General features: G+C 45.5%; 1 protein-coding gene across 1 annotated transcript in view; it reads right to left on the reverse strand.

The window, feature by feature from the left end:
• LOC138293376 (uncharacterized) overlaps positions 1–10,427 on the reverse strand; it is an 87,241-nt gene extending 76,814 nt beyond the window's left edge. The window contains exon 1 of the mRNA XM_069232572.1: positions 10,166–10,427. Coding sequence (XP_069088673.1) covers positions 10,166–10,232 — 67 coding nt within the window. The 5' untranslated portion in view covers positions 10,233–10,427. The remainder of the gene's footprint in view (positions 1–10,165) is intronic.
• Between the last annotated feature and the right edge of the window lie 2,839 nt (positions 10,428–13,266).

Below are 13,266 nucleotides of genomic sequence, written 5' to 3' on the forward strand. Positions count from 1 at the left end.
TCAAAAGAGCAGTGGGGTGGTAGGAAGAGCAGTGTTGGGTCCTTACCTGGTTTAGGTATTAGTGTAATTCCCACGGTTGTCATAGATGGAGTGAGGCCTGACTCATGTGTAAAAGAGTTAAATAAGTGTAGCAGGTGGTTTCCTAGTTCTAGTAGGAACAATCTATAGAAGCTAACCAGTATGCAAATTGGCCTGGGGGTTTGCCTAGTTGCATGGTTTGAATAGCCTTACGAAGCTCCTCCATTGTAATTAGTGCAACCAATGTCTCTGCATGTTGGGGGTTTATTTGATCCCATTTACATGCATCTAGGTATTCCTGAATGAGCATGGGAGAAACCCATTTGTTATTAAAGAGGGCTTGATAATAGTTAAAGAATTCCCCCCGTCTGTCCCACTCGGACGTTGCCCAGCCCCCAGTCTCTAGCGTATTTTGGTACTGTCCATTTTTGCCTAAGCCTGGGGTAACCTCCTAGCTAGGATCTTGCCCACCTTGTTACCCCCCTTATAGTATCGCTGCTTAAGTGCCAACAAAGCTCGTTCTGCTTTATTCGTCCTATGTGCCCTCTTTTGCCCCCGCAGTACCGCTTAACTTTGTTTAAGCTTTCAACTAGGTGTGAGCTGGTCCCGACATTCCAGTGTTTTTATTTCGGTAGTCAATGTGTTGTGAACAATGCACATTTCTCTGTAGCGGGCAATGGCTATCTTAGAGTTAACTCCTAGAACAGTTGCCTTAAACCCATCTCAGATCATGTGCAAGGGAGCGTCACCTAGGGCATTGTGCGTGAAGTAGTCTACTATACCCTTACGTATTTCTCCACATGCACTGGACCGCGCAGTAGTGGCAGGGCCAAATGCAATCGTGCGGGGGTTCCAGAGAATGCATACATGGAAGACCAGGTTAAGGCTATATGGGAGTAATCTAAAATAGAAATATCTGACACCTCAGCTAATTCAAGGGTGTAGAGAAGTGAGTGAGATATAAACAGGTAATCAATCAATCCTGGAGTAGAAAGCATGAGCATGAGAATAAAAGGAATAATCTTTAGTGTCTGAGCGCTTGTATCGCCATGCTTCTACACACCTCAGGTCCGCTAGTTACTTTTTCAAGTGGGCCGACTTGGTTCCCGAGCCCCGATATGTAGTACAGGTTTGATCTACCACCTGGTCCCACACTGAATTAAACCCCCCACCACCACTATGTCCCCTAAGCCCCACATAACTGGTCCTGTAAAACTCGCCGAAGGTAGGAGTCTTGCAATGTATTAGGTGCCTATATATTGAGCAGGTGAAGTTTCCGGTTCCTATGGGTAATGTGTACCATTATGTACCTTCACTTCCTATCCCCCATCACCATAGTAATGTTAGATCCCAAGTGTGGTTTACATAGTATTCCCACTGTCTGTGTACGCCCAGTGGTGCACGGGGTTTTTAGGAGGCGTCATTCTTTGTTTATCCGCCCCCCCAAAGATGGGTTTCTTTTAAAAGACCACATCAGGGTCATGAAGTAAAACATAACCCCATATTTGTTTGCATTTTTTAGGAGACTTACGGCCGTAAATGTTTACGGATAATAGTTTAGGTGGGTGGCAAGGGAATAAACGCAAGGCAGCAAAAAACTCTGTTCACCCCCTGCCGTTGTCCATCGCCTCCCTCACATAAATACAAAATAGAAGCAGTCCTCTCCTTTTCTGCTCAAATATCCCCCGACACCCATCCCCATTGGGTGACCTGGAAAAAAGAAAAAAAAAAGGAAAGTTAACAACACTTGAAAAACTTTTATGGACCAACAGGGTCCAACTCTTGCTTCAATTACCCACAGAGATCGGGACCAAAGTGGCTGCATCTCACTAGAGGAATCACCCTGTTGGGGGGATTGACACCGGGGGCAGGGCGACAGTACCAATGAGTACTCCAAAGAAGGGAGAACCAGCTTGGTTCCCCGCAAAACACCCCAGCTGTAACATCAGTTGTCTGTCCAGGAGGAGGACACCTTCTGGGACTTGTGTGAGGCCCTTCTGCTATCCCAGTTTACCCCCTAGGGAGAGTCAGAAACAGAAGGCGGAGGAGTTGACCCCCCCATCCATACTGTATAGGTGCTGGATAATATCTTGTTTTGTGTCTTGTGCAGCCGTCTTCCCAGGGTGTTTACCAGCGCAACGAGGTCTGACAGTAGTCCACACTGGCTTCAGTGTCCTCCTGGGAGTGTACCACGTGAGGGATGACAGACCAAACCCCCCTTCTCTCCCTTCCCCCACAGAACCAACAGTCCCAGCAATTGGCGGGCCTCCCCTAGAGACCGCATAGCTCAGCACTTTGGTAGGTGATGTTCCTCTCTCTTAAGTGGTCTGTAATCTGTTTAAAATCTCTTCTCCGCTGGAGAGTAGTAGGGGAGAGGTCCTGGAATAGCTGAACCAGATGGCCCGATACACCAGGTCTGCCTTTTTTCTCGCAGCTTGGATGACTGCCTCTTTCTCTGCTAAATAATGGCCCTGTGTCTAAATGTCTGGGGCCGTGTCAGGGAGATTCGGGGCCGAGCACACCTGATCCGCTCTATCTAGCATTGGTAGGGGGCAGATCTGCTCCCTCCCCGATTGCCTGTAAGAGGGTCGCTGTGAAAGCCATCACATCCTTGCCCTCCAGTCCTTTTGGACACCCTGGATACGAATGTTGTTCCGCCGGCCCCGGTTTTCTAAGTCTTCTTGTTTGAGCTGTAATTCAAGATTATGTTCTTCCAGGGCTAAGACCCATCGCCACAGCATTTCCTGATTGTCTGATCTTACGTCAGTAGCCCACTCCATGTCGTCCATTCATTCGCCTAGTTCTGACACATCATTTTTAAGATTCCTAATGCAGGTTTTAAAGTCTTCTTTAAGGGATCCTATTTCTGATCGGATCTCCTGCAAAAAATTACACTTAAATCCCTGGGTAATGGGAACCTGAAGAGAGGTGTCCATTGAGAATTTTTGCAACATTTACACCTTTTTAGATTCAGTAGGGCTGCCCTGCTCCAAAGAGATGACACTGAAGATTCTTTTGTCGCTTGAGTGCCGGGCATGATGGCCAAAGGACCCTCCACAGGGGACCAGGGCAACCACAGGCACTTAGGCGCAGCCCCCAGTCAATCGCCCGTGTCTGTTAGTCCTATGTCTTCTTGCCAGCAAACCAATGGAACCACAACGTTTCTTCCGCCATGGGATGCGGGCCCACAACTCTCCACCTTGGTCCCAGTCCCTGTTTCAAGGCATTAGCATATGGAGCAGGAAGGCCTGCCCACCCATGGATTCGGCCTCTCAGCTAGGCTGCAGTGCCACACCCTCTCTCCTCACCATAGGCCCCGTTCCAGCAGGTGAAGCCTCTTGTGCACCAGCGCACACATGCTGCCTCCCCAGGCGGGTCTCCTCAGGGGCCATAAATTGCAGCAGGGGAGGTAGGCTGCAACTGCCAGGCCCACGTGGCTGGAGCTATCCACTGCCTCTTCCCACCAGACAGCCACCCGGATAAAGCGCTCCTGCATGGCTAGCCTGTCTGATGTTCCGCTCTTCCCAGGTACAGCTCAGATCACTGCAGGACAAAACTGCCCCGCCCCACCCTCCTGCGGTTTTTGTCAGTCCCGGTGTGTTGGATGGGGCCAGATTTGCCGCAAGGTACCAGAGCTGCACGGGTCTGCGCTCTACTCCATAGCGAGTCAGGCCACACCCCCAACCTTTAATTTTTTTACTTGAATTTCTATGTTTAAAAAAAAATTCTATTACCTAACTATAACGTCACTGTAACCTTTGGTTTTTATATATCTATTCACTGAAGAAAAAAAAGTTACAGGAATGTTATAGTTAGGTTCTGAATTTACTCCTAGAAAAGAATAGAAATTCAGCAGTTCTAGTTATTTGAAATAACTCATGCCCTAAGGTAACTATAACTCGATCTCCCACCATGCACAGTTTTTTCTTCAAAAATGTGATTGCTGTTTTATTTATACTTTTAATGATGTTATACAAGGTTTCATGACTGCTGTAATATCTAGGGTAACTAGCAGTGCATGGTGAGGACTGTAGTGTCGCGCCCTTGATGTAACGGGAACGCGGACACTGCCATTAAGTTTTTATCCAGAGGGGTGTTGCGGGCGCTACCCCCTTTCCCTTTTGCCAGTTATAGTGTGTCCACATGGTCACGTGATATAGAAAATAAAAGGAGGCTCATACGGGAGGAGTGGTCAGGGCCGTATCGATTGTATTGTGAAGAGACCACGAACCTGTGTGAGCGCTCGCATGACAAAGGATCTGGTGTGTGTGTCATTCATGCAGCGCTGCGCAGCATCGTGTATCGAAACACGACACTGGTGAGGACGGAGTCACCACCCACCTGCAGTCGGCGAGGCGGCCACCCGTTGCTCCTGTGCCGCGCGGTGCTCCTGCCTCAGCCGCTCCAAGAGCAATTTCTGCCGGTAAGGTGTGGCAGGCCACGCCCCCATTCTCCTGGTGCAGCGACTTTGCCTCGAGTCTCTCAGCCTTCAGCGAGAGCAATTTAATTTTTGCCAGCAAGGTGCAGCCACGCCCCGTGGCTCTTCCTCAAGGCACACAGGCCTTGTTCAGGAACTCTCTAGCTCAAGACAGCTAGCCACGCCCCCAAGTTCTCTTAAAGGCACCCAGCACAGATCCATTAAAGGTTGTGTTGTGGCTGGCCACACCCCCAGGCTTGTCTTAAATGCAAAGTACATGTGGGAGACCAGAGACACTGACACTTAGCTTAGCAGAGCCCTGGTCTGTTAGGTACCAAACGAAAAAAAAAAAAAAAATACACCTGGTTTGCTGTTTTGTCTCTAACAACAAAAGAGAGAGACATAGAGGAGGACTCTCAGCCTCCAGAGGGAAAGATTACCAGCCACCAAGCACATACCAGCTACATGATGAATTCACTACCCCCCATTGAGCCATTCATAGTGGAAGGGGCCCCGTCTGCACAAGCCTCTCATTGGAACGATTGGGTGGAGTGCTTAATGTTCTATTTTGAGACCACAAAGACTGACAATGAACAAAAAAGGGCAATGCTGGTACATTTAGGTGGAAAGGACATCTATTGCATATCCAAAATGATAGTGGAGGCGGAGCCAAAGACGCACTTAACACTCATTGCAGCGCTGCAAGCACACTTTGCGCCAATGGTCAATGTTGACTATGAGAGGTTCGTATTTAGACAAGCTCGCCAACACACAGAAAAGTCAATTGACATGTTCTATATGAGGTTAAAAGAACTTGTGACCACGTGTGAATTCCACAACGAGAATGATGAAATCCGAGGCCAAATCATTCAGGGGTGTGCGTCCTCTAAGTTGAGAGAACGCATCCTCGATGAATCAGGAAGCTCTCTTGCAGACATTCTGACAATGGGAAGGACAAAAGAATTGTCTAAGGCAAGAGCTTCCCACATGGAAGCTGCCCTCCAGACCCCGATCAAGACAGAACAAGCTGCAGCAGTGATGCCAACCTCCGCCAAGCTCAGACCTCAGAAACCTACACCGCTAAGGAGAACATGTAGGAGATGCGCGGGACCGACCCATCCCATGGCTAGTTGTCCGGCCAAAGGTAAGAAGTGTGCAGGATGCAGAAAACTTAACCACTTTGTCAAAGTGTGCCGGTCAGCAAAAGGAGCAGTGACCCAAACCACAGTAAATACTGCGATTGACGTACAATCTCATGGTAGTGACATGGATGATGATGAAGATGAGACACAAGTGGTTCATTCACTCTTCACCATCAGCAGTGCCACACAGAAAGGTTGCCCAAATGCGAGGTGCAAGTAGTGGGATGTCCGGTGGTGGTTATAGTGGACACCAGAGCGTCCATCAATGTCATGTCACAGGTGACATACCAAACCTTGAAACCGCTACCACCACTGACGCCAACGCACATCAAAGTGTTTGCATATGGACAAGCGCAACCACTTACCATGAAGGGGAGATTCCACACCACTGTATCTCATGGGTCCAAGAAACAAAGGCATTTTTATATGAGGAAGGCCAGTGCACTCTTCTAGGGTGTCACACAGCTGAGGCTTTAGGTATTGTGACATTCACCTTTGGAGTCTATTTTGAGCCTCTTAGTGGCATTCTAGAGTTATTCGCCCACGTCTTTGAAGGTATAGGGTGTTTAAAGAACAAGGAAATCACCTTACACATTGACCGATCAGTCCACCCAGTGGCTCTAAGACACCGACGGATAGTGTTTCACCTCAGACCCCTCGTAGAGAGAGAACTGACCAAATTAGAGACTGCAGGGATCATTGAGAAGGTAGACGGCCCCACACCCTTGGTATCCCCGATTGTAGTGGCTAATAAACCTAAACAACTGGGGGAACTCAAAATGTGTGTCGACATGAGACTACCAAATGCTGCCATAAAGAGAGAACGACACATTACACCTACTATTGATGATCTCATTGGAGAGTTGAGTGACGCAAGGTGGTTTTCGAAACTAGACTTAAGATCTGTATATCACCAGTTGGTCCTGGCAGAGGAGTTGAGTTATATTACAACTTTTTGCACTCATATTGGACTTTGCCGATACAAGAGGTTGAATTTTGGGATCTCAAGTGCGACAGAGGTTTTTCAAAACACCATACGAGAACTACTGAGGGACCTAACAGGTGTCGTCAATGTGAGTGACGATATTGTAGTGTATGCTAAGACTATTCAGGAACATCACACCCAGCTAAAAAAAGTTCTTCAACGCATCCATGACTCTGGTCTCACCCTTCACAAGGAGAAATGTGAATTTTTGAAAGAAAAAAAATATAGTTCTTTGGGTACACATTCTCGTCAGATGGGGTTGCTCCAGACCCGGATAAAGTGGCAGACATAAAGAACGTTTCCCCCCCCGACAACTGTGACTGAAGTACGAAGCTTTCGAAGCATGGTAAATTACTGTGGCCGCTTTATCAAGGACCTCACGTCACTAACCCAACCCCTAAGGGACCTTATCAAAGCCGCAGCCACTCGGTCATGGGGTCTGGAGCAGGAAAATGCCTTTCAAGCGACGAAAGAGGCGTTGTCGGCAGATACCACACTGCGATACTTCAACCCACAACAGGAGACTACCCATCGCGGTAGATGCCAGTCCAACGGGGCTGGGGGCTGTCCTCCTCCAGAAAGTCCAAGCAGAAGAATGTGCACCAGTAGCATATGCGAGCAGGTCACTAACAGATACTGAAAGAAGGTATTTCCAGATTGAGCGAGAACCGATCGCCATTCACTGGGGATGCAAACATTTTCACATATATGTGTATGGGCATCCGTTTATTGTCACCACTGATCATAAACCACTCATCCCGCTATTCCAAGGCACTGCTTCCAAGCCGCCACTGTGCATCGAAAAATGGATGCTACAGTTGCAAGAAAACAACTGCCGAGTGGAGTATCGCCCTGGGACAGGTAACCCGGCGGATTACCTCTCAAGACACCCCAGGCCTGTCTCCTCCGCTGAAGAAGGTGAAGCTCGAGAAACAGAGGAGTACGTGAAGTGTGTGGCAGAGAGGTCCAGACCTCTGCCCATCTCGATGGAAAATATAAGGCAGGCCACCGAGGCAGATGACAACCTACAGCGAGCAGGGCAGGCCGTGAAGAATAACACGTGGAATGCTGGCCAAAAACAGTGGTGGTTTCTCACCCCTGAAGCACGGATGACCATGGAAGGGCTGCACAGAGCTCGACAAGAGTTGACGGTCAGTGATGATGGGTGCCTTCGCCGAGGTCATCGGTTCGTGATCCCTTTCAGCCTCACTAACCGAGTGATTCAGATAGCTCACACTGGCCACCAAGGAATGGTAAAGACCAAAAGCAGGCTAAGAACAAAAGTGTGGTTTCCAATGATGGATGAGAAGGTCGAAGAGTTGGTACTCTCCTGCCATTGGTGTCAAGCAACAGGAGAACCTAATGCGCCTGCCCCAATAGAGATTGAAAACCGACCTCACAAGCCTTTGATATCGGTTAGTCTTGACTTTGGAAGCTTACCCAACGGAAATCATATGATGGTAATGATTGACGACTATTCTCGCTACCCAGATGTGGAACTAGACAAAACCCTGACAGCATCCGAAGTAATCCCAAAGATGGAGAAAGTATACGCCATTCATGGGCTGGTCAAAGAAGTTAAAACTGATAATGGCCCACCATTTAACGGAAGTGAATTTATTTACAGAATACTTAAGGTCATTGGGCATCAAACACTGAAAGATCACACCCGATGGCCTCAAGCCAATGGAGAGGTCGAAAGATTTATGAGAACTTTGAATAAAGTGGTCTGCACTGCAGTAGCCAAAAGTGAGACACCAGAGAGAGCAGTGTATTCTTTCCTTCATGATTATCGGATGACCCCACACTCCATGACGGGAGTAGCTCCTAGTCACCTGTCGATGGGCATGGTGGTCAAAGACCTGATATGACATCATGAGTCTTGGAAGCCCATCCCTATGAATGAAGACCGAGAATATTTGAAGAGGAAGCGATCCAACAAGATGGCAAGCCGTCACCGGCGATCACGTCCGTTGAATATCCATGTGGGAGATTGCGTACTTGCCCGAGACCGGTTCCCTGGTAGCAAATTTTGTTTTCCATTTGAAGATAAACCCTGGACAGTTATTAGGCGGCAAGGATCCCTGGTGGTAGCGGAAAGAGGATCGGAGCAGGTTGCTCGAAATGTCTCCTGTTTTAAAAAGTTTCAACCTCCTAGAGCGGCACCTGGTGACAACTTAGCGAACAATTCCAGTGTGGCAGAGCCTGAAGAGACCAGGGAGGACGATGAACCAGAGAACTCTTTGACTGCTACGACTCATTGATAATGACCAGGTACCATAGAGGCCTGACAATATGCCAGTCTTCAGCCCGGGTGATGTGCCATCACCTAGGGGGCGAGCACGCCAGTCACAATATCAGTTGAGAAGCAACCCCACACCTTCTACGAGACTGAGAGATTATGTGGTATAATTAAGTGACAATTGTGAATTTTGTTGTTGTTTCAGGTGTCGATTGTTTTACAATTTTTGGGAGGAATGTAGTGTTGTGCCCATGACGTAACAGGAACACGGACACTGCCATTAAGTGTTAATCCAGAGGGGTGTTGCGGGCGCAATCCCCTTTCCCTGTTGCTAGTTATAGTGTGTCCATATGGTCACGTGATATAGAAAACTAAAGGAGTCTCATACGGGAGGAGTGGTCAGGGCGGTATCGATCGGATTGTGAAGAGACCACGACCCTCCGTGTGAGCGCTCGCATGACCAAGGAACCGATCTGTGTGTCATTTATGCAGCGCAGCATCGTGTAACGAAACACGACTAGGGCCACACCTACACTTTCAAGGAACTACATAACAACTGTCCAGCCTACCTCAACAATTGCATCTGCTTTCACAAAGCTTCCAGACATCTCCGTTTGTCAGGACGCCTACTTGCTACACCCATATATACAGAAAAAAACAGATTCAGAGGTCGATTCTTCTCCAACATCACTCCTAAAACGTGGAACGACTTGACAGTACACATAAGAGCATACTCCTCACTTCTTGAATTCCAAAAGAAGCTGAAGCTTTTTGAGTAGTCCCACTAGGTTTGGACAGACTGACACCTGCTCAGTGCCAGGATACCATTCCGAGTGATAGTGTGCTCTGTAAATCCGCATAACGTAGGGAGCAAGGTTTTGCAAAACTGCAGGATACATACTAGATCATTTTGCAATTACCTGAGAATGATTTCACATCCAGATTATAAAATTATTTAAACATACTGTTGAATTGAGAAATGTAAACTCTGTATGCATTGCTGAGGTATGATGGTGACTTTAAGCCAGTGTTGATTTGTCGAAAAAACAGAACTTGCACGTCCATATGTAAAATAGGCACTGAAACTATGTACCAGCATGCTTAATGCTGTTAGGAGGAAAATGAACAGCAATGGCTAAAATTGACGGGAATTACAAGGGGGCAGCGAGCAGCGACGGTTATATAAAAAGTATTTAACAAAAAAAAAACTTCCAGATTGACACACGATAAAGAGTGGCGGCATTAACGTTCATGGTCAAAGTTTGTTTAGTTGTGATAACGACATACAGACAGTCAATGTGAGTGTTAAGCTGCAACTCAACCAGAGTGTATCTTCTGAATACGAAGGAGCTTTAACATACCTTGTCTCTCCTTCTCCAACCACAAACGATTCAGCCTCCCCAGCTGCTTCTCCTGATTCCGGGCCATATTCACTTAGCGTAGTAGCAGCGACTCACGCTGAGAGTGGGCGATATACTTGTATACCGAAGGACGACAGCCGCAATAGGAAAAGCGGGTTAAGCACACACATATCCATTGACTGTTGATTTGTTTACAGACACACAAACGTAGCTGCCTCAATGCTTGTGATCAAACGTGAGCGCTCTAGTGCTAAAAACCAATTGAACGGAAGTGACAATCAGGAACCGAGAACCAACGAACTCGGCAGCCATCTTTAAAAGAGAGTACTTTACGATAATTGCCATCCAACTTCATCAATGTAATTGTTTTTCTAGCAGGTAAAAAATTTCATATTCAAAATGATACATTATTTTTATAAGTAATTACGATAAATATTCTACGTCTTTCATAATTGGAAACATATATTGCTCCAGCTGTACATTTTTCCACGTGTGTCGGCACGCACTATTATTTATAGCTTATTTTTTTCCCACAGTATTGTAAATTCGGAGTATGTGCATTTAATTAAAAAATCCCTGCAGCCAGCTCGAGTCCTGAACTTGGTGCCAAGTTTAATATTGCTTATGTGTGACATTTCTATAGTTTCTGTGTGCGTATAGCTGACATTCTACTGACAAATGAGTGACACTTTCTTGCAAATAAGTCAAAGCAGTACTAGTATTTTAGTGTCTCTCTGTTAAATGTCCACTATTATATCTAGACGTTAAAATGTCAGTTGAAACAAAGCGATTGAGAATCCTAAACATACACTTAAAACAAAGCTAATTGGTGTTACAGGGTAGAGGCCATGCAAAACTACTGGGTGATGAACCTAAAAACCATTCCCTAAAAAGGCCAGCCCTTCCGAAATTAATTCCATCATACCGCAGGATAAAGAGATAATTTTGCAGTCAGCTACAAAATGTCATGTTTACTTCAATTAAGAAGATGTGTAGCAATGCGATTCCTCCTATGGGAAAGGAAAGAGTGTATTGTTGCACAGATAGATAGATAGATAGACAGATAGATAGATGCAAATTAAATTGATGCAATTAACAAAGCCAACAGTTGAATCAGCCAGGATATGCACAAAGGTAGAAAGACAACAGTCGTGGGCAGTACACAGAGATAAAACTGCTCCAAACCTCACTAAAATACAAAGCCACAGTTAACCTTAGGGATCAACCTGTTCTTTGCCAGTATTGCTACTCCCAGTGCCTCGTGTGGAGATGCCATCTTGGTGCACATCATCAAGTGAAGCAGCCCTCCCAAGATTCCCAGGTCCATGCATGATATCCTATTCTAGTCCATGTTTTTTTCTTTGAATTCTGGGACTTATAGTCTTCTTTATTTCATTAAAAAATAGGACCACTGTCCCAAAATGTGGAGGAAAATACCTAGACTGAAGCAGCACATCATGCTTGGACTTGGGAAACTTGGCAGCTATGATCAAGTACATGAAATCAGACTGAGGGCTGAACATACAACTTAAGCCCAGACAGCAGTCCTCTGTACAAGGAAAGTGCCCAAAGTAGCACTAAATGTCTGAACATAGGACAAACGCTGCTGAGCACTTGTAAACCCACAAAGGCTTTGTGCCCAAACCGAGCACAACAAAACTGGTCACGCAAGCAACCGACCGAATATTGTCGAGCAGCAAGCAGTGTTGCCTATGCTCTAATCTCATCCTACAAGAAATACAGACGAAGCATTAACATCTGATGTCAGAAAGAGATACCCATCTAGTGGCCAAATTGTACAATATCAAACTGGAAAGGTTAGGATTAATCCCAGCTTCCCTGCTTGAACAAATGTGGGCATGTGTGACATTTCACGTTTAAATGTTTCCTTTTTCTGTAATCTGTGGGTCTACAGAAGGCCATAAATGGATGCAGTGGCCCTGAAATGCAGATGCAAGGTACACAATAGGCAAATAGTTTATTTCCCCAAGTCTTCTTTAAAGTCAAGAAAAATAACTTTCACTAAGGGCATCATCACAGGGCTGCCATGTGTCTCAATGAGAGCGTGGTCTTTGAGAATGTATTAACATGAGTGCGTATAAATGGTATATGTGTATATGAGTGACTGAGAGCCTGTGTCATATGTACTTGTCAATTAGACATACCATTCACCATATGTGACACCATTACATGTATAACACAGACATACAACCATTTTGTTAATTGGGAGAAATTTAAAGTGCAGAGAAATGTCCTGCAAAAATTTAAAAAATATGGAACGTTTTTCTGCACTTAAATTTTCTCCCACTTAAAAAATGATTTTTTTTTCAGTTAGACACATGGCACAGTGTCTACTGGCCACTGGGAGCAAGAGATCAGCTGTTTTTAAATGACACACTTGACATGGCAGAAAATTAAAATGAAGAGTGACCTTAATCATTAAGGAAACTTTTCATTTTCATTTTTTCCCATTGAAAAGCATTGAAAAGCATTAACATTATTTTTTTTCTCACGCTCCAATATTGAGTTGACAAGAGCTTTCTTTAATTGCCTGAAATACGTTAAATTTTTTACACGATTGTAGCTGGGAGAGTTGTCAGTAGTATCGCAAGAGTTTTTGAGTGTTTAAGCTATCGCAAGAGTTAAACAGTAGAAGTGGTGATTGTTACTACTCATCAGTTGTTTTTATTTTTGTTAAATATGCCATATGATACATAGCAATAACATGTATGTGGTGAAAGGTAGGTCCTTATAATTTAACACAAATAATCCCACTTAACAGTGTAAACATACTTTATACCATTTAATGATATCTTAAGGGGTGGAAGAATTCACCGAGCAAATTTTGGGGATTAATTCTATAACTCCCTCCTAATGTCCGCGATACATAAAATGCATAAACAAATAGATGATGGGAACATGTACTTACTGAACTTCAAAATACAAAAGATGAAAGCATGTCTCCCTAAACTAATCTGGCAATGAACCAATTGACATCCTTGCAGTGTAAATGTTATCATATTCCAACAAGACCACACATAACACCTTGAGTCTGATTTAGAATTCAGAAGATCCGGTTGCTCCATCACAAATGTGACAGT

Source organism: Pleurodeles waltl, chromosome 4_2, assembly GCF_031143425.1.
Source record: "Pleurodeles waltl isolate 20211129_DDA chromosome 4_2, aPleWal1.hap1.20221129, whole genome shotgun sequence".
NCBI classification, from domain to species: Eukaryota; Metazoa; Chordata; class Amphibia; order Caudata; family Salamandridae; genus Pleurodeles; species Pleurodeles waltl.